The sequence below is a fragment of the Gekko japonicus genome, unplaced genomic scaffold (assembly GCF_001447785.1).
Source record: "Gekko japonicus isolate JY-2015 unplaced genomic scaffold, Gekko_japonicus_V1.1 scaffold3628, whole genome shotgun sequence".
In the NCBI taxonomy this organism is placed as follows: domain Eukaryota; kingdom Metazoa; phylum Chordata; class Lepidosauria; order Squamata; family Gekkonidae; genus Gekko; species Gekko japonicus.
In genome coordinates, this window is record NW_015164770.1 from 64,007 (window position 1) to 86,195 (window position 22,189).

A 22,189-nucleotide genomic window follows, 5' to 3' on the forward strand; every position below is an offset into this window, starting at 1 on the left:
GGGGGAGAGGCCTGGGAAGAAAGGCTGGGTTGGGGGGGGGGCGCCCGCAAGCGCGCATGCGTGGGAAAGGGGTTGTTTAGCACGGGCTTGCCAACCTCCAGGTCGGGCCTGGAGATCTTGAGGATCGCCCCTAGTTGTTTCGGCATCGGTTCCTCTTGGGGGGGGGGATGAGCTGTTCGGGAGGGTGGGCTCTGCGGCGTGATGAAAACGCCTCCCACACACACGCACGCAGGCTACAGAGGTCTTCCCACCACCACCACCACCCCGGATCTCCAGGAAATTTGCCAAGTGCAGAGTCAGCCACCCTGGTTCTCAGCCCCCTTTAAAACGCGCCCAGATTCATAAATATGGGGTGGTGGTGGGGTTTTAGGCTCCTGTGAAGGGCCTTTCTTTAAAAACAGCCACCCAGATCGTTGCAGGGGAAAGTGACTCACGGGGAAGGGGACCCTTTTCTCCATTTTTTTTTTTTAAAAGTATGCAAGGTGTTGTTTTTTTGAAAAAGAGAGAGGATTCCCTCATTCTAGTTAGTTCTTTTTATTTATTTGTAGGCGGGGGTTTAGTTAGTGTGAGCAAAACTCTTTTTGAAAAGCAACACATTCTGGCAAGTGTGTGTATGCAGTTGTGTTTGTGTGTATATCTATCTACATATGTATATATGTGTGTGTGTGTATATATATATATACACACACGGGGGGGGGTGTACGTGTGTCAAGATGATTCACGAAAGCTCCTCCCCTGCCACAAATTTTGTTAGTGTTTAAGGTGCTACTGGACTCTTGCTCTTTTCTAATGATACATATAAATGTACATATGTATACACACACGTGTGCATGTATATATGTTTGTGTGTATAAATGATTTTATCTTCATTCATTGTTGTGATAATTGTTTTTAACAACTAATCTACAATATTGTTTTCAACATTGTTCTTACCCGCCCTGAGCCTTGATGAGCAGGGGTGGGTGGGCTATAAGGCCAATTGTGTGTGTGTAGGTTAATCTAGAGTGCCTGGTATGCTAGTTTTCTCTGTGTGGGGATGGAGGGGGGGGGAGTTGTGGAACATTCCACCTTGGGAGTGTCTGCTTGCAGTGCTACAGTCCCGGTTGGCTTGTTTTTTAAACCTCCCCCCCCCCCTTCCAGAGAGAAGCAGGCCAAACAGTTTGCTTTGTATCCTTTTTTTAACAGCAACCTTGCATCAAGATTCAAAAACTGCACCTCCTGGAAGAGTGTAGAATGTTGCATGAGGGAATCCTCAGGTCCTTAAAAGATTGCTTTTAAAAAAATGTATCTGGCTTAATCTGGAATTCATCTCTCAGGCATCCTCCTTTTCTCTGTGCAGGGATGGAGAGAGACCATTTTTCTGGAGGTTTGAGAGTGCCTGGTTGAAATGGCTTGGGTCAAGGGAAAGGTTTTGTTTTCTTTGTTTTTTAAATCCCTCCCCACCACCACCTCGAGAGGAGCAGGCCAGAGAGCTTGACATTTTTTTGTAACATTCTAATAGCACCTCTGCATCCAGATTTAAAAACAAAAAGCAAGGTTTTGTCTCATTTGTTGTTCTTCTTTTATGCCAGCACAATCAGATTTCCTATTCTGTTTATTCACCCTTTACTATTCTGCTTAGCTTTTGAGGAAATTGTGCTTGCTCATGTAGTACGGGAAATAGAAATGATTGTAGGAACTGATTTGGAGGAACCTGTTCTGGGTCAGGATAAAACACCCCTCCTCCAGCAAAATGGCCCGAAATATTATAAGAACATAAGAAGAGCCCTGCTGGATCAGACCAATAGTCCATCTAGTTCGGCATCTTGTCTCACATGGAGGCCAACTAGTTCCTCTGGAGGGGCAACAGCAAGGCATTCATAAGAACATAAGAAGAGCCCTGCTGGATCAGACCAATAGCCCATCTAGTCCGGCATCCTGTCTCACACTGTGGCCAATCAGTTCCTCTGGATGGCCAACAATACAGGAAATGGCAAAATTATTGAACTGAACGTGTGTCAGCATGTTCCGAGAGAGTCTCTTCCTTTCTATTTTTTGTGTGTGTTTGATCTTACATTAATAAAACTTTAAAACTGTTGGTAAATTATGAACGCTACTGTTTGCTAGTAATTAAGAGTGTGTATTCTTCCCCATTTCCTGAAAACCACCAACACTGAATGCAATATGTATAGTCTATTCCTTCAGGGAATTTGGTTCACATACCTTTTGTTTAAACTTTAAACAATGTTTAAGGAATTCCTTTAGTTTTTCAGTCTTATAAATCTTGATATGCTAGTCTCAAAAAGTTTGTGAATAATCCGCCACACATAAATGGGAAATAAATATATAACCACTATTGCGCTGTGTGGTAAAGAGAAGTACCGTTTATATATCATTCATTAGGAGGCACATAAACTCCCTTTAAACTATAATCAAAATATGTAACCTATATAATAAAAAAAACCATACGCCCTGGCTCTGCAACTTCTTACTTAATCTCCAGCAGTATAAATGTTTTAATCTCCTTTTTTTGTTATTGACACTGGTCTTTTAATAATAAAACAACCCAGCACAATCTTACATACGCATCACCCTGTTGAAGTGAGGTTGGCTGTTGTCCCATGTGTATAAAGCATTCTTGTTTCAGGGCAGGGAAGAGCTGCTTGAATAAAGTAGTATAGCCTTTTCTTAGTTCTCCAAGATGATGCTTCTATTACATAACTGGAGCGGAGGGTTGAGAAAGTACTGGCAGAGGATGAATTGCTTTTAACTTGCTGCACACTTAATTGAGAGCCAACAGCATTATATTGTGCAAAGCTATACTTGCTGTTGTTTTATATGTCCTCCTAAATTCATACTGCAGAATGATTGTTACCCAAAAGTTGTTTACCCAATTCTGAACACCAAAGAGACCCAACTCTGAACATCAAAGAGTCCAGTGTGTTTAAAGCTGCAGTACTAAGAACTCTTACTTGGCAGTGATCTTCTTTGACATTAATGGGAAATGCAAGCACAGTGTATTTAATAACAATACTTGTACTAAAAGAACTTGATATAGGTTACTTCAGTGATCAGATTGGGGTTTAAATGTCAGATGAAATGTATTTATCTTAAGGACATAAGGAGAGCCCTGCTGGGTCAGACCAGTGGTCCCTCTAGTCCAGCATCCTGTCTCACACAGTGGCCAACCAGTTCCTCTGGAGGGCCATCAACGGGGCATAGAGGCCGAGGCCTTCATAAGAACATCAGAAGAGCCCTACTGGATCAGACCAGTGGTCCATCCAGCATTTTGTCTTGCACAGTGACCAACCCGGTCCTCTGGAGAGCCAACGACAGGGCATGGAGGCTGAGGCCTTCATAAGAACATCAGAAGAGCCCTGCTGGATCAGACCAGTGGTCCATCTAGTCCAGCATCCTGTTTCACACAGTAGCCAAACAGTTCCTCTGGGTGGCTAACAAAAGGGCATGGAGGCCTGGGGCCTTCCCCTGATGTTCCCTCCTGGCATCCTCTTAGTTTCCTCACGCATCCTGTTTTCTTACACATGTTCCTTGCATAAAATATTTGCCTAGTTTTTGTAGCATCACTCTGCCAGCACCACCTTCCTCAGAATTCTTGAACATACAACACACAGGCTAGAGTAGTTACTGCTAATGTCCACAGCCACAGCATGTTTATGTCCAGCGGTAAAACATAGTCATGCCTGAAGTACATTCCTTCCTGTCTTTAAATCTTCCAAGAAGTAATCCAGTGTTCCACATGTTAATATGCTAATTGAACAGCTAACCAGAGAGCATTGGTCTATTTAGGAATGTTTATGCTGCCTCTCTGGGGTCTTGCTTGATACAGTTTACAAATTAAAACAGCATAAAAGCATTGTAAATTATCCAATGGAAGAATGAAAGAAGCCATAACATAGGGAGGGTCCTGCTGGATCTAACCCTGTGGTTCCCACAGTGGCTATCCAAAACCTTTGGGAAGCACACCAGTAGGGCATGGCAACAGCCTTCCCTAATGTTGCTGTTCAACAAAAGGAATTCAGTTTTGCCTCTGCACATGGAGGTTCCATTTAGCCATTGTGGCTGATATTTTTTGACAGACTCCTCCTCTATGAATTTGTTTAATCTCCTTTAGAACTCGCACTTAGTGCTAGCAAGCTCAGGTCAATATTTAGCTCCTTTTGTCTAAATGTGTGCTGTTATAAATATTGTGATGAAATCTTTTAACGTTTGTGTCGCTTGTTTTCTAGATTGCCCGTTCCAGCACTTAATTGAGCTACTGAAAGACAGTACAGGAAAGAAGTTCTACAATGTTGCTAAACTCGGAGGCTCCAAATATGGTAACCATTATTTTATAATTGCTTTTAAAAAAAAAAAACGAATGTGGCTTCCCCTAAACTAGCAACTGATTCATTTCGGGTAGTTTATACAGCAATATTTAAGCACCTTTTCTTTTTTCTAACTGAATGACGATTTAGGACTAATCAGTTTTGTAACATTCTGAAGGCCGTTCAGTGGAATCTGTTTGTTTATGCATGCTTTGTCTTTTTGACATTTTGTCACAGCATTCATGAAGCTGCCTTCTACTGAATCAGACCCTTGGTCCATCAAAGTCAGTATTGTCTATTCAAGCTGGCATCGGCTCTCCAGGGTCTCAGGCAGAAGAGTTTCCCATCATGTCCTGCCAGATATTTCAACTGGAGATACCGGGGATTGAACCTGAGACCTTCTGCATGCCAAGCAGATGCTCTGCCACTGAGCCAGGGTCCCAGATTGAGGTCCTTCCCATCACCTGCTGCCTGGTCTTTTTAACTGGGGATGCTGAGAATGAACCTGGGACCTTCTGCATGCCAAGCAGATGCTCTGCCACTGAGCCAGGGTCCCAGATTGAGGTCCCTCCCATCACCTGATGCCTGGTCTTTTTAACTGGGGATGCTGAGAATGAACCTGGGACCTTCTGCATGCCAAGCAGATGCTCTGCCACTGAGCCATAGCCCCACCCACATTTCATAAAGTAGGTTGAATCCTCCCCACCCACATTTGTCACAGAGAGAAGCTTGTTTATTGATGAATAGTAACAAGACCATTACCTGTGACGCAAGCTGAGACTAGGCAGCATTGGATACGCCTGGACCACTGATATCCATAAGTTCAAGGGGTAAGCGGCTCCAGACATGTGTGTCAACAGCAGCACTTGGCTTGGCACCCAGGGCCAGATCTCTGCCCAAGACGCTGGCTGTACCGTTGGGGCCAGCAGCACGGAAGAAGGCAACTGGTATGGCTTATGCCCATCCTCGTCTCCCAGACCCGTGCAGCATCTTGCTGAGTCTAAAGCGAATCCCTGAGATACTGACAGCACCAGTGAGGCGGAGCTTTCTCCAAGTGTGTCTGGTCATCTCTTTCTCTCCCCGGCAGTGTTCCCTCTAAGCTGAGTTAGTGTGAGCGAGCTCACGGTTTTTTAGCCTCTGGCTCACACATTATTGTCTTAGCTCGGGAAGGAGGGCTGCAGAGCAAACTAATTGATGCAGCAGCCAAATCGCTCGCTCACAACTTTAATGGCAGCAGCTCACAAAGTAGAATTTTTGCTCACAAGACTCCACAGCTTAGAGGGAGCATTGCTCCCCAGGGCCCTTTTGTTTAGTGCCCCGACAGCATTTTCTCAGGTAGATGATGCACTTAGGGAGGGTGGCGGTGGCTTAGGTCTTTCTAGTTGCGTGTGCCTAGTTTAGACGCTTCGAACTCATAAGATTATGGCTTTGGTACAGAGAAACTGCTTGTCAGCTACTGGAAATGGTACACGTCAAGGTACTGACGCTGAAGTTCCTCAATAGATCTGTTACAGTGCCGGCTCGTTATGTCCCGATGCTAGTTAATTACCTTTACAGCTGTGATCGGCCCAGATAAATTTCCTGTTTTGCTTAAGGGAGCTGTGGACACATGTAAGCCAGCAGTCACGACTTCTGTTCAATAGAACTTAATTAAGCTCGGTGCCCGATGGGTTGTGGCCGAGAGTCACCATTCTCGCCTTTACTGCGAAAGTTGTCTTCGACAGCTAGAACTGCTTTTCCTCATTGGTGCTTGCTAAAATCCCAGCTAGGGGGTGGAGCATGATTTCTCTAGTTCGGGGGTGGCCAAACTTGCTTAACGTAAGAACCACACAGAATAAACATCAGATGTTTGAGAGCCCCAAGACATGAACAGATATTACACGTTTTTATTGGTAAATATGCAAATTTGCCTTTTATTAACATTAAATGAGATTGCGAAAAATAATAACAAAAGGGGTAAAAGCAGATATCGATAATGATTTAAAGGCCCCGGTCACACGGCAAAGTTGCCGCAGGAGAGGCACGGGAGTCCCGCGGATTTTCCAGGCGCGATCACACCCCAACATCTGGGAAGTGCAGTGCTCCCGTGGCTCCCCGCCGAAGGTGCGGATTAAAAAACTAGTACTTACGAGGTACTAGTTTCCGGAAACCGTGGGCCAAGGGCGGGCGTCTGATTGCGTTTCCGGTGGACTTACGTGGCATCCGCCACTCGTCTCCACAGGTTGCGCAACAGCGCATGCGCACAAAGAGCGATTGCTAGTGCGATCGCGCAGCGCGGCTTCTATGCCGCGCTTCAGGATAGCCGTCTGGTCAGCATCTCCCCCCTAACCACGGGACCTCGAACGGGACGTGTGCTCGGGCGGCCGCTCGTTAGTTTCCTCCGGGGCAATTAGCCACGCCTTCCCCCCGCAATATCCAGCCCGTGTGACCGGGGCCTTATTTGCCCAATCATATTTGTTTGCTAATGATACCTAGCTTCCCGAGCCACAGTTTGGCCACCCCTACTCTAGTAGTTAACAGCAGTTGGGGTCATTTGCCCCAACAGATTCAAGCCAGGTTTTTTATAACAGCAAGCTGCTACGCTCAAATTGGCACGGTCATGTTTGACCTTCCAAATGCTTACTCAAAAGCCTGGAAAAAAGCAGCTTGTAGCCTGGAAGGGCCTGTGTTTGTGGGAGCAGTTTGTAACTCCTGTGTTTACTCTTGGGCTTTCCTTTGCTTAGTTTCAGAGAATGTTCAGCAGCAGCCGTGCAGCTGTTGCTGTACATTCGCAGAGGTCTAAAGTCCTCACAGTTCGATTTACAGTGCAATCCTGTGCCTGTTTACTCAAAAGTAAGTCCTGCTGAGTTGACTTGGATAGTACCCTGTAAGCATGCATAGGAGCTCAGCTCTCGTTTTATCAGTTTGCTCAGCCTACCTCCTCTAGGCCTGCAAATGTTATCTCGTAAAACACAAATACGAACAGTTCCTGCTGTGTGTGGCTTCTGAAAAGCATATTTAAGGCAGCCTCGTAGGTTCATTTAGTGGGTCCTTTTAGTCCAGTATTGTCTAGCTCTGACTAGGAGGATCGCACCAAAGTCTCAAGCGGAGAAATCTTTCCCAATGCTGGCTGCCTGAAATCCTTACAACTTAAGATTCTGGTGACTTAGAACATCAGAAGAGCCCTGCTGGATCAGGCCAGTGGTCCATCTAGTCCAGCATCCTGTCTCACACAGTGGCCATCCAGTTCCTCTGGAGGGCCAACAACAGGGCACAGAGGCCGAGGCCTTCCCCTAACGTTGCCTCTTGGCCCTGGGATTCAGAAGCTTAGTGCCTCTGAATGTGGAAGGTATGAACATCAGAAGAGCCCTGCTGGATCAGGCCGGTGGTCCATCTAGTCCAGCGTCCTGTCTCACACAGTGGCCAATCAGTTCCTTTGGAGGGCCAACAACAGGGCATAGAGGGTGAGGCCTTCATTAGAACATAAGAAGAGCCCTGCTGGATCAGGCCAGTGATCCATCTAGTCCAGCATCCTGTCTCACACAGTGGCCATCCAGTTCCGCTGGAGGGCCAGCAACAGGTCATAGAAGCTCTGGCTTAGTGCCTCTGAATGTGGAGGTTCCCCTCAGTCACCGTGGCTAGTGGCCATTGATAAACTGATCCTTCATGAATGTATCTAATCCCCTTTTAAAGCCGTCTTATTTCTGTGGCCATCACAACATCCTCTGGCAGCAAATTCTACATTTTAATCTCCCTCTGTGACTCAGTGGCATACACGCTGTGCCCTTGAGCTATTGCCTTTCACCATTTTCATAAGAACTAAGCTTCCTGCTTGATAGAGCCTCTGTTCCTGCCCGCCATTGAGAGAGCCTGTTCATGTACCTTTCTGGAGGCAGAACTAGAAGAACAGTTATGGGACAGATATAGTTTAAAGCTAGGGAGGCAGGCTCCTGATGAGACAAGGGTGGGTAGCCAGCAAGATACAGAACAGAACCTAAAACCTAGATAAAAGGCTGAGTGAGACAGGCACAAAAGTTAGATTCGGTTGCGAAACCATCTGCAGGGGAAAGCTGTAAGGAAGTTAGGCAAGGCACAGAACTGGGAGCAGGGACAGTCCCCAATTTGTAAGGGAAACCCCATGAAGGGGAAACATAAAAAGCCTCTGCTTTAAAAGGGCCAGGCAGTGGGTGATGTGAAAGGCCTCAGCCTGAGACCCCGGAGAGCCGCTGCCGGTCTGAGCAGACAATACTGACCTCGATGGACCGCTTCATGTGTGTTCATGTGATTTAGAGGCCCAGCAGGCTGGTGCTCTTTGGGTTTCTAAGTGACTAATCAATAGCCTGCTGTCACCTTCCAGGAGGTCCTCTGTTCTATTTCAAGAGCCAATTTTGCCACACCTGGCTGGCACACTAGGAACAAAGGTGCTGTCCTCTGGAGTATTAAAACTCGGCAACCGCTGCTGAACATGAGAGCCAGAATGACTGAGTTGCAGCGCTTGCTCAGAGCAATAAAACCCGAGTTCACGGCCATTGCCTCGACCTTCGTTTGAGTACATTTCTTTCAGGTCTATCTCGGAAGTTGTTGCATTTGTTTGTTTGAAAGGACCGTATTGTGGCGGTTGGGGAGAATTCCGCTAAGTGGTAACTGGTTAAAGAAACAATACCTTGAAGGGTCAGAGGGGCTGCCCACGGGTAGAGGTGACTTCAGGTTTTAGTAACTAGTCACAGAGCAGTCATGAAAAGAGGACATTCCTGAGAGATGTTATGGTGCGTGTGATTGCAGATGATGTGTAGAACGTTGGCAGCAGATGATACTGAAATGTTCTTTGTGAACTTTGCAGTTAACGTTTGTGGGAAGCATGTCAATACCTGAGAAGTTTTTGGGTATGGTCCCTGAAAGTTAAACATTTGATTCCTTTTGTTCTGATGAATTCTCCCTAATTAAATGTGCGAGTGAGATGGAAGAGATTCCATTTCGTTCCATTTAGATGGGAGAGATCCCATTTAGTTGCCAAATCATCTGTAGGTAGATGTCAGTTGAGAACCTTCTGGATAATTAATTCGTTTTGCGTTCAGTTAGAAATGTTCTGGGTGCTCTTAAATTAATGGGGGTGGGTCGGATTGTAAAGGGGTATTAAAAAAATATATTGTTACGCCACTGGGAAAGTGGAGCTCTTGCTGATTCAGAAGTCGCTTCTTATTCCAGTTAGCTTTTGGGATGAATCACCTAATTAGGGAGAAATTATACTGTCTGCCTTGTAAAACACAGCTAATTTAGATGAGGCCAGCGAACCCTGCAGCTGCAGTTTGTAGTTTCCAGAGCTGAGCAGCTAGCGGAGGGACCTGTTAAACTTGCCAGCTCACGCCCTTCCTTTCACCCATCTTTTCCCTCGCTGCTTCGTGAACAATTGTTAAAAAGAATAAGCTTGAATCCCCACTTTGCTCTGGATGCTGGCTAGGTGATTTTGGGCCAGTCGCACACTCTCAGCTTAACCCTAACTCAGAAGATTGTTGTGAGGCTAAAACAGAGAACGGGAGAATGCTGTTTGCCAATTTGAGCCCCCGTTGGGGAGAAAAAATTAGTACAAATGGAGTAAATTAAAGTCTGTTCCAGAATGGTGTAGTGGTTAAGTGTGCGGACTCTAATCTGGGAGAACAGGGTTTGATTCTCCACTCCTCCACTTGCACCTGCTGATGTGACCTTGGGTCAGTCACAAGTTCTGGCACAGCTGTCCTTGAAAAAGAGCAGTTTGTGTCAGAGCTCTCTCAGCCCCACCCACCTCACAGGGTGTCTGTTGTGTGGAGGGGAAGGGGAAGGAGTTTGTAAGCCGCTCTGAGACTCCAAGTGAAGGGCGGGGTATAAATCCAATCTCCTCCTCCTCCTCCTCCTCCTCTTCTTCTTCTTCTTCTCTCCTCTGCGTGTTGCAACCTTGCAGTAAAAGCTCAGGAGTCTCTAGTTTGCCTTGTAGAAGACATTCCTCACCCTCGTGAGAGAGAACAGCATTCCAGTGTGGATGGCATGAGCTCCAAAATCTCAGACTAGAAGACAAACACCAGTGGGTTTCACACTGCAAACCAATGCTCCCTCTAAACTGTGGAGTCTTGTGAGCAAAAATTCCACTTTGTGAGCTGCTGGCATCAAAGTTGTGAGCAAGCGATTTGGCTACTGCATAAATTAGTTTGCTCTGGAGCCATCCTTCCTGATCTAAGGCTAAAATGTGTGAGCCGGAGGCTAAAAAACTGTGAGCTAGCTCATTCTGACTCAGCTTAGACTTGGAACACTGCTGCAAACCCCAAAGTTTCTCAGAAGGATTTTGGGTTCCTTGGTGATCAGAGCAGTAATGGCGTGGGTGTGCATCTCTGCTGAGATTGTGCATTGTTTCTGATCTTCCCTCCAGTATATAGACACCTACCTCACAGGGTGTCTGTTGTGGGGAGGGGAATGGAAAGGAGTTTGTAAGCCGCTCTGAGACTCCTTTAGGTAGTGAAGGGCAAGGTATAAATCCAATCTCTACTTCTTCTTCTAGATGCAGGGATGTATTGGGTTCTGGGGCATTGGTCTGCCTTAAGGTTGCTTTTTAGCACAGGGGTGTTCAGAGGCTGTGGCTCGTTATCATTCTGTCATGTGGCTGTGATGTCATGTGACTTCCTGCCCACTGGGTCCCATGCTTTTCCCTAAATCCCAGATGCAGAGACTTGAAAACCACTGTTCTAGGGCATGCCCTCATTTTTTTTTCTTAATTGATCTTATTAAACATAAAGAGGAAAAACATGAAACATTCATACATAGATGGCTTAAGAAACGTAAAAAACAGTTGCTGCTACATTTAAAATATAAAAAGGAATGCAACAACCTTACAAATGCAACAGGTCTAGTATAGGACAAACATTTTTTGGCACTTTATCTGTTGTTGTCATGTAATTCAAAAACGGGTACCAAATCGGTAGAAATTGCTCTTTTTTCCTTCACATTATCAATTTGGGCATTCTTGTGGGCAGTCTTTTCCATGACATAAAATTGCCAGATCTTATCATACCATAAAGTGGTTGTAGGGGGTAGATTATTTTTCCACTTAATGGCGATTGCGGATCTGGCAGCTGCCAACAGCAAGTCAATTAACATTTTCTTCGAGCCCCGCAAATCACAGTCTTCCCAGTTTTATGAGGAGCACAGGGAAGCCCAGCATTCACCAAGTGTACGTCCTCTTATGTGCCCCCCAGCAACTTGTGCAGCATGAAGGGTTCCTTAGCAAATGTCTGGAGGAAATCATTTCCTGAAGGTAGGAAATGTGAAGATCTGTGGTGCTGCATAATCTTAAATGTCTGTCTGCACATAATGGAAAATTTAACTCTTTTTCTAAGTGTGTCTTATCTTCTTAGATTTTTTTTAGCCTCAAAATATAAAGCTGATAGACATGTTTTTTTCCACAATTTTTAAAATTTTCTTATTTAACAATAGCAACATCAGCTTCAAATTCAAATAATAACAACAGTAGCAACAACTTAAGCCTACTTTTCACCAATACACATAGTAAAATAAAGTACATCACAACTTCTAATAAAATACAAAGTCTAAACACTTCTTTGGCAAAATGTATAGTTCGTTATAGTTAGAATTAACATATTCAAAGAAAGAAAGCCATTTCTCAACAAAATCATATTTTTTGTAGTTGTTTCAGCCACAACTAGTTGTATTGCAATTTTATACATTACAGCAATATCCCATATTTCAAAGTTAGTTTCTTTAATTTCCAATTCTGGGCCAACAGTAGTTTGGCTGCCATAAGCATTAAAAGAAGCAAGTTCAATTTTATACCATGAAATTGATTGGTCAGGCCAGAAATAAAGTAACATAGCTTCCGGGGTGTTAGGTATAGAATAACCCAACATTTTTAAAAATTTCAGTAAGTACAGTAGACCAGAAGGCAGAAATCTTTGGGCATCCCCACCAACAGTGTATAAAATACCATATTTGGCCACAGCCTTTCCAACAGATAGGATTCACCTTAAATTTACATCGAAATAACTGCATAGGTATCATAAACCATCTAGAATATATTTTAAAATCTTGTAGCCTTATATTTAATGATTTGGTAGCATAGACATATGGAGCTGCGGTGGCTCAAGTGGTTAAGACGCTGAACTGCAGGCTGTGGAAGGTCAGTAGTTCAGCGGTTCAAGACCCGGGTGCCGCAAGACAGGGTGAGCTCCTGTCTCTAGTTCCAGCTCCTGCCAACCTAGCAGTTCGAAAGCAAGAAATTGCAAGTAGATAAATAGGGACCCCTTCGGTGGGAAGGGAACAGCGTTCCGTGCACCTTGGTGTTTAGTCATGCTGGCCACATGACCACGGAAACGTCTTCGGACAGCGCTGGCTCTTCGGCTTTGAAACGGAGATGAGCACCGCAACCCTAGAGTCGGATTCGACTGGCTTTCGAGCAAGGGAACCTTTGCATAGACATGGTTTTTGCCATTTCCCAAATCTTGGTCGCCATGGTGCGTAATTTTATTCCAAGATTTCAGGAATTAAGAGTTAAGCAGCAACTGATCAGTTAGAAGGGCTTATATGCGATCGCTCAGCAAAATAACCATTGGGGCAAAGAAGAATTAGGCCCGAGAACTTTATCAACCAATTATTTAACGCTTTCCAAAAATGTTTCAAACAAGTTATAGCATCCCCCATCAAGAATGGAAAGAAAATCCAATATGTAATAATTACATCTCTGACAAATGCTTTTTGGTAAATTGCATACATGGTACTGTCTCCATGGGGCATTCCCCCACAGTTACAATTCTGCATTGGTTTTCTGTTTCTACGGTCAAGGCCAGTATAAAAATAGCTTCCGTGGCGATCATTTAAAATCTTTTTCAGCTGTATTTTAATATATGAATTTTATACTGATCCTGAAGCTTCTTGTTAAAATTCAGATATTCCATGGCTAAGATAACGACCCTTCTGGATTAATAATAATTTTTTCCAGTCACCTCATTTTATCTTTCTGCAATCTTTTGATTACCACACGCAGAACTTAACGTCCAGGTTTTGAAGCAATGAGTTGTTGTTTGTACTTGGTTTTTAGTAGTCATACACGGTCTCTCGGTTAACCACATTAATTAAAAGAGCAGTTCGATGCTGCTGTATCTGCTTTCCCAGTATATCGGTGTTGATCTCCTGAAAACAAAAGTCTGAACAAGGTGCAGCGTCTGAGAGTTCTGGAGAGACCTGTTGCTGAAACACGATGATGAACGCGGTCACTGGGTTTAATTAATTTCCAAGACTTAACAGATAACACTGATACGGAATTGGCTCTTCTCTTTTTGTAGAAAAAGCCCAGCAGGAACTCATTAGCATAATAGGCCACACCCAACACCAGAAACTCATTAGCATATTAGGCCACGCTCCTGCCAGCACAGCTCATTAGCACATTAGGCCGCACCCCCATGTTACCAGAAGTGTGGTCATCCAGCCACACCCACCTTTTGCTTGTTATTCTGTTTACCTTGTTTGTTGTCAAAACCCAGGGCCTTTTTTTGTAGAAGGAACTCCTTTGCATGTTAGGCCACACACACCCTAATGTAGCCAATCCTAATGAGTTTCTGCTGTTGGGTGTGGCCTATTATGCTAATGAGTTCCTGCTGGGCGTGGCCAACTTGGGAGCCAGCCGGAACTCCGTTCCTGTGCGTTCTCCTGCCCCAAAATAGCCCTGGCTCTTCTGAAATTTCACTTAGCTTTGGAAAGCCCTAAAATATGGATGTCGGTTTAACCTGTTTACCACATATGTTCTTGGATAAAACAACTGTATCGTAGGGCTTTGCCAATTTGTTGGCGGCAGAATATGCTATCAAGTCATAGATGAGGGTTTTCAAGGCAAGGGGCGTTCAGAGGTGGTTTGCCATCGTCCGCCTCCATGTCACAACTCTGGTAACAACATCAGAAGAGCCCTGCTGGATCAGACCAGTGATCCATCTATTCCAGCATCCTGCCTCACACAGTAGCCAACCGGTTCCTCTTAAGGGCCAACAACAGGGCAGAGAAGATGAGGCCTTCCCCTGATGTTGCCTCCTGGCTCTGGGATTCAGAGGCTTAGTGCCTCGGAATGTGGAGGTTCCCCTCAGTCACCATGATTAGTAGCCATAGATAGACTTATCCTCCATGAATCTTATCTAACCTCCTGTGAAAGCTCTTTGTTCCCGTGGTCGTCACTACATCCTCTGGGCAGCGAATTCCATATTTTAATCACTCTCCGTGTAAAGTAGTATTTCCTTTTGTCCGTCCCGAACCTCCTGCCCATCAAGTTTCTTTAGATCGGTTTCATTGGCGTCTCCCATCCAAATGCTAGCTAGGGCCAAGCTCGCTTAGCTCCTGAGATCTGATGTGATCAGGCTGGCCTATAAATGGGAAAGCACCATCAATCATAGCCTTTTGGCTCAGATGTTTTATGCATGGGAACTGCCTTGGAATTAAGATCATAGGGAGAGGCCTTCCCAGCCATCCCATCAATCAAAGAAGCTCATTTGGTGGGTCCAAGACAGAGGGCCTTTTTAGCAGGAGCTCTACAATTCTGGAAGACCCTCCCCATGGGGGGGTGTCTGATCCCCCGCGCTTCCAGTCTTCAGGAGGCAGTTGAGGACGTTTTCATGTAGGACCGCATTTGGTTAAGTTTACTAGCAGTCCCAACTCCCGAGCTGCGATCTTAACACTTTTGGCTTTTATGTTTTTAATGTGTTTTATCCTGTGTGTTTTATCTATGTTGTAAGCTGTCCTTGCGCTCTGTAAGGAGGAAAGGCGGCTGACAAAGGTTTTAAATAAATAAATAAATAAATGTGTCTTATTTTATTCTCCCATTGATCATAATCGGTCTGATCAGCGGAGCGGCTCCTCATAGCATTATCAGTCAGATTTTGTGGTTTCAGTCCATTAGATATGTTACGCCTCCCGTGCCGTTTACACCAAGCGTGTTGAAGACAAGCAGTTGTCGTCAATGCCCCCTCTAAGCTGTGGAGACTTGTGAGCAAAAATGCTACTTTTGTGAGCATACTGGCATTAAAGTGGTGAGCGAGCGATTTGGCTACTGCATAAATGAGTTTGCTCTGGAGCCATCCTTCCTGAGCTGAGGCAAAGATGTGTGAGCCAGAGGCTAAAAAACTGTGAACTAGCTCTCACTAACTCAGCTTAGAGGGAACACTGGTTGTCGTGTATAGTGTCTGTCCCGCCAGCACCGCATATGGCTTAAGGTACTTGCGTGTTGTTGCACTTTCAAACATCTGTTCTTGGTTTCCATAAGTGCTTCAGTGAGCCGTGCTGATTAGACACGAAAGACATCTTTGTCAACCTTCTTCAGTCTAGGAATGATGTCCAGAGCAATCCTGTGCAGAGTTACTCCAGTCGAAACCCGTCGGCTTCAATGGACTTACGCAGGAGTAACTCAGCACAGAACTTCACTGTGAGATTTTTGTCTCCTAGAATTGACAGCCCTGCGCATAGGGAAAGTAAGGCTGAGAAAATTATGATGCCTATATTAGTACCTTCTTGATGCGGGTCACGTTTCTGAGCTGTACTAAAGGAAAAGCACTGCCCGGCTCTTCTTAGCATCTTCAGAATTCTCTGCTGTCCATCCATTCTGAGCTACGCTTCTCCTGGTTCAGTGTCTCCTCCCAGACCAGTGTATGAACCACGGCGAAATATCCGAGTGTCTGCTGTTCTGTGGAAGGAGCGGCATCTTTTTGTAGTGGGGCTTTTGTGAAAGCTTCTGGTTGGTTAATGTACGGGCAACTGTGCAGTGATCTGCCTGCCACTTCCTTGTGGTGCTCGACATTCCATAGTGCTTTCTGTATGTGTGTGGTGGTCAGCCCCATAGACAGGAAATTTTCCAGCTGGGGGCTTTGGGGTTGGGAGGGGGATTGTGCCCCCCCACGTGGTGAGGTCACTAATGACGTCACCACGAGTGGCTCTCCTTCAAGGAGGGCTCGCTGCCCTGCCTCTTGACTGCCTCCTTGGCTCTCCAAGCAGATGCATTGAGGCGCCAGGGCAGGCCTTTAGAGAATGGCCCGCCGCAGCACCTCACTGCATCTGTGCCAGCCAGTGATTCTCCAGTGGCCCACCCCGGCACCTCACTGTGTCTGTACCAGCTAGCCAGTGAGTTGGCTGTCAGAAAGCCAACTTGCTGGCTGGCGCTGGGACTCCCCTTAATCTATAGTGGGCACAGCCCCCTAAAGCCCCACTGCTGGCTATGGCCCTGTTGGAGGTACTTGCTGGCACTGAGTACTGACACCTTTCCAGGGGCGCTCCCAAGTCCTGATGGGGGAATTGGTGTAAATGGATGCAACCTGGAGCCATTGGAAACTGAACGTGTTATGGCCCTGCGTTACAACGTTGGTGCATGGCCTTCTTGCTTCGGACCATATATACTAACTGCCACCACCTGTACTTGTTAACATACAAGTAAATTGCTGGTTTTGTGAGTTTTGTCAATTTTAATGTATTTATTGTTTTATCTATATTATCATGTATGCCGCCTTGAGCCAGTTTGCCCTGGCTAGGCGGGATATAAATCTAAAGTAATAAATAATAAATAAATAACCTTACATATGAATACTGGCACCTTTTTAAGCAAAAATAAACTGTGTGTATCCCTATATCTGTGGAGTCTGCATGTGTTATGTGCCTCCAAGTCATTGCCTTCCACTTTACCTAGCAAGTTGTCTTTTCCAGTGACTCTGGTCTTCTCATGAAAGTACAATAGCCTCAGTTTAGTCTTTTTAGCTTCTAGGGAGAATTCAGGCTTGCATTGTATACACACAGAGAAAAGATTCTCTTGCTCTGTCTCTCTACAGGAAGGAGAGCAGTGACCCAAGACATGCACGTCCGTAAAATATTTCCTTGGTCAACTCTGTTACTTTTTCTTCATGCAGATAGCCTGCCTTACTCGATACGGGTACTGTTGGAAGCTTCCGTTCGTAACTGGGACGGCTTCCTAGTGAAAGAAGAAGATGTGATGAATATCTTGGACTGGAAAGCAAAACAGAATAATGTCGAAGTGCCCTTCTGTCCTGCCAGAGTCCTCCTCCAAGACTTTACGTAAGTCTCATTTTAACTAGCTCTCATGATCTCTTCCAGCAGTGCAGTCTCTGAACGTCCAGGGTGGGGCCCCCATCGACCCAAGACATGCACGTCTGTAAAATATGTCCTTGGTCAACTCTGTTACTTTCTCTTCATGCAGATAGCCTGCCTTACTCTATACGGGTACTGTTGGAAGCTTCCGTTCGTAACTGGGACGGCTTCCTAGTGAAAGAAGAAGATGTGATGAATATCTTGGACTGGAAAGCAAAACAGAATAATGTCGAAGTGCCCTTCTGTCCTGCCAGAGTCCTCCTCCAAGACTTTACGTAAGTCTCATTTTAACTAGCTCTCATGATCTCTTCCAGCAGTGCAGTCTCTGAACGTCCAGGGTGGGGCCCCCATACTGTTTAGATAGTCACCGCCAGTCTAAACTTACACGCATAGTTAAACTTCTGACTGTCTTGTTCGAGTGAATGTCTGTTTAAGAAAAGCCAACGGGGCATTGTTTGTATTTGTTCTGCCTGCACCACACCAAAAATGGCTCAAGGGACACTTGAAAACTGGAGACGTTCCAGAGAAATGTTTAAGTTTGCGTGCTTGCATTGCTTTCTGACATAATGATTTTACTGTCTCCCTGCACGCACGCATGTTGCAGTGGTGGTAGGTAGCTGGGTCCGTATCTTGCTTGTGCTGAATGTAAGATTGAGGCCGTTTACAAACTCTAAAATACAAACACATAAAGCTTTTAAAGGTATAGATTTTGAAAGCAGCTTTAAAAAAAAACATTTTAAAGAATTTGAAAAGGTATCTGAAATCCATGATCAGATGCTTAAGTTTGTCTCCAGAAAGCCAGATGGGGTAAGTAATGCTCCCTCTAAGCTGTGGAGTCCTGTGAGCAAACATTCTGCTTTGCGAGCTACTGGCATTAAAAGTTGTGAGCGAGCGATTTGGCGACTGCATAAATTAGTTTGCTCTGGAGCCAGCCTTCCTGAGCTAAGAGGAGGAGGAGGAGACAAGGCCGTTTACAAACTCTAAAGTACAAACACATGAAGCTCTTAAAGGTATAGATTTTGAAAGCAGCTTTTTAAAAACACACACATTAATCTTAAAGAATTTGAAAAGGTATTTGAAATCCATGATCAGATGCTTAAGTTCGTCTCCAGAAAGCCAGATGGGGTAAGCAGTGCTCCCTCTAAGCTGTGGAGTCTTGTGAGCAAAAATTCTGCTTTGCGAAATTGCGAGCTACTGGCATTAAAGTCGCGATTTGGCGACGGCATAAATTAGTTTGCTCTGGAGCCAGGCTTCCTGAGAAAAGGCAAGAAAGTGTGAGCCGGAGGCTAAAAAACTGTGAGCCAGCTCACACTAACTCAGCTTAGGGGGAACACTGGTGGTAAGATTGAGATGAGATGGCATTAAAGATGTAGAATTTTTATATGTGTTTTATCAGCAAAAATGGAAGCCACCAGTTGAATCCAGATGAACTTTTCCGCTAACAGAAGAACATGAGAAGAGCCCTGCTGAATCACACCAATAGTCTATCCAGTCCAGCATCCTGTCTAGCGCAGTGGCCAGCCCATTCCTTTGGACAGCCGACAACAGGGCATAGAGGCCTTCCCCTGATGTTGCCTCCTGCTTCTGGGATTCAGAGGATTAGCGCCTCTGAATGTGGAGGTTCCCCTCAGTCACCGTGGTTAGGAGACACTGATAAATTTATCCTCCATTATCTACTCCCCTTTTAAAACCGTCTATGACTGTGGCCGTCACTGCAGCCTCTGGCAGCGAAAGGGAGAGGTGCATTTCTGTCAATTCCCTCTTTCCTGTTGCAGACCACCAGTTTGCTCCCCGAGCCATTCGTAATGCCCCCCCCATCTCTCAGGAGCTGCGTTTCAAGGAGATCAATGGGCTGCAGAAGGAGTGTGGAGAGGGAGGCAGAAATTTATTTATTTACTTACTTACTTTATACATATCCCGCCTTTTTGACAACAACTCTTATTTGTCTTACTATGGAAGGGTATGTTTCTTAGATTGTAGTTCCTCCTGCATGTAAAGTTTTTGAGATATCTAGGGATATTCTGTAAACCAGGGATGTCGAACTCATTTGTTATGAGGGCCGGACCTAACATAAATGAGACCTTGTTGGGCTGGGCCATGTGTGTCATAAAATGCAGTGCCAGGTAGTGGAGATTTAAACTTTATAAAGGACACAAACACAAAGGGCTTTCCCCCCCCTTAAAATAAAAACGTGCTTAAAACATTAGCAGTCTTGCAGTATTTAGTTTATTTAATAGTGTCTGATATCTGACATGTCTTGCTCTGAATTATTGCATCAAAATGTCTGTGGTGTTGCAATCTTGAGTATGCTGTTGAGGTGTGTCTCTGTAAGCTGCAAACCTACGATTGCGAAGCAGCAGCAGAACTGGAAGAAGAAGCAGAAGACAGCCAGTTCCACTGTGGACCTGATAGGAGCCCTCTCGGGGCCTGATCCGGCCCCTGGGCCACATGTTTGACACCCTTGCTGTAAACAGTGGCAGTGTTCACTAATAGTCTTTTTTAACAAAAAAAATTTTTTTGATGGGTCCAGGAGTCCTAAGAGAACAGTGTAACCTTTTGCTATCTGCAATGCATTGTCTTGAAACTTTTGGGGCTTTGAGGGAGTGGGGGTTAAATCTGTTAAACACGTTCTTCGTGAGAATGCTCTGTTTCCCGTAAATCTCTCATGGGACGTTGGAGAGTTTGTACAGCGCCAGTGTCCTTAGCATTAAAGGATCTCTGTGTCCCTTGCTCCTTTTTCTCCCCCCAGTGGGATTCCCGCGATGGTGGACTTTGCTGCAATGAGAGAAGCTGGCCGAAGACAGCCACACTGCGGGCCTGACAGAAGCCCTCTGGGGGACTCATCCAGCCCCCGGGCTGCATGTTAGACACCCCTGCTGTGAACAGTGGCAGTGTTCACTAATAGTCTTTTTTAACAAAAAAAATTTTTTTGATGGGTCCAGGAGTCCTAAGAGAACAGTGTAACCTTTTGCTATCTGCAATGCATTGTCTTGAAACTTTTGGGGCTTTGAGGGAGTGGGGTTAAATCTGTTAAACACGTTCTTCATGAGAATGCTCTGTTTCCCATAAATCTCTCATGGGATGTTGGAGAGTTTGTACGGCACCAGTGTCCTTAGCATTAAAGGATCTCTGTGTCCCTTGCTCCTTTTCCTCCCCCCAGTGGGATTCCCGCGATGGTGGACTTTGCTGCAATGAGAGAAGCTGTGAAAAATCTCGGAGGAGATCCCTCCAGAGTCCATCCTGCCTGCCCAACAGATCTCACCGTGGACCATTCTTTGCAGATCGACTTCAGTAAATGGTACTTATTGTGAAGCTAGAGCTTGCGGTTTCTTTTGACTTGGAGGGGGGGGGGGGAATGTCACTGGTGGTTGATCCCCAGAACGGCCACAGAAGAACCTGTCAGAATTCCTAATTTTCTTTCTTGCTGTATGGTGTGGAATTATCTCACCCCATCCGTGATGATGACGGGCACTCCTTGTGTCTCCCGTGAAATCTGCCTGGTCCCCAGTGGTTGATGTCCAGGAGCCAGGAGTATTTGTTTCTCCATTTCAATTCAAAGGAGCTGCGGTGGCTCAAGTGGTTAAGACGCTGAACTGTAGGCTGTGGAAGGACGGTAGTTCAGCAGTTCGAGACCCGGGTTGCCGTATGACGGAGTGAGCTCCCGTCTCTAGTTCCAGCTCCTGCCAACCTAGCAGTTTGAAAGCAAGAAATTGCAAGTAGATAAATAGGTACCACTTCGGTGGGAAGGGAACAGCGTTCCGTGCGCCTTGGTGTTTAGTTATGCTGGCCACATGACCACGGAAATGTCTTCGGACAGCGCTGGCTCTTCGGCTTTGAAACGGAGATCAGCACCGCAACCCTAAAGTCGAATTCGACTGGCTTTCGAGCAAGGGAACCTTTACCTTTCAGTTATACACCGTCTTTCTCTCCAGTGGGGACCCGGAGTGGCTTATGCTGTTCTCCTTTCCTCTGTTTCGTTCCCTCAAGAACCCTGTGAGGTAGATTTGGGTGGGGTAGCTGTGTTGGTCTGAAGCGGCAGGACAAAGTTTGAGCCCAGTGGCACCTTAAGAGCGCGGATTCCGTGCTTGATTCCCCACTCCTCCACATGCAGCTGCCGGTGTGACCTTGGCTCAGTCACAAGTTCTCTCAGAGCAGTCCTCGAAAGAGCTTTCTCAGCCCCACCTACCTCACAGGGTGTCTGTTGCGGGGTAAGGGAAAGGAGATGGTAAGGTCAGGAAATGGTGATTTTAAGCTGACATCCCAGCTCGGTGTGCTCCTTTAGTGCTGTGCGCAACGCCTGCTTCGGGAGAGGAGATCAAAGTGTAAAACAAGCCTCCGAGGCTTGATCACACCAATCCCAACTCTCACTTGGGTCTTGATGCCTGCCAGTCATTCCCCCTGCCTGGGGGAAGCCGCATTGGACAAATAAATTGTCCAAACTGCTGAAAGGAACCACCGTCCACCCTGACCACCGTCCCCCCTGAGCACCTACAGGGTGCGTCAAATCGCCATTTTACCCCGACCGGAAGCGGGTGGGGTATAAATCCAATCTCCTCCTCCTCCTTCTTCTTTAAGACCAGCAAACATTTATTCAAGGGATAAGCTTTCACATGCATGCACACTCCTGAAGTGTCCCTGCACACGAAAGCGTACACCTCGAATAAAACTTTGTTGGTCTTAAAGGTGCCCCACTGGATTCCATCTTCATCCTGCGAGGTCGTTAAGGCTTAGAGTTTGTGACTGGTCCAACGTCACCCCTCGGGGGGGGGGGGGGTTTAACGCTGGTTCTTCAACTCCCC

The 22,189-nt window shown here is 45.8% G+C and overlaps 1 protein-coding gene across 1 annotated transcript in view; it reads left to right on the top strand.

The window, feature by feature from the left end:
• Window positions 1–22,189, top strand: part of IREB2 (iron responsive element binding protein 2) — a 59,913-nt gene that overhangs the window by 3,925 nt on the left and 33,799 nt on the right. Inside the window, exons 2-4 of the mRNA XM_015409720.1 lie at window positions 4,227–4,316; window positions 17,192–17,357; window positions 20,551–20,688. Of these exons, the coding sequence (XP_015265206.1) occupies window positions 4,227–4,316; window positions 17,192–17,357; window positions 20,551–20,688 (394 nt within the window). The remainder of the gene's footprint in view (window positions 1–4,226; window positions 4,317–17,191; window positions 17,358–20,550; window positions 20,689–22,189) is intronic.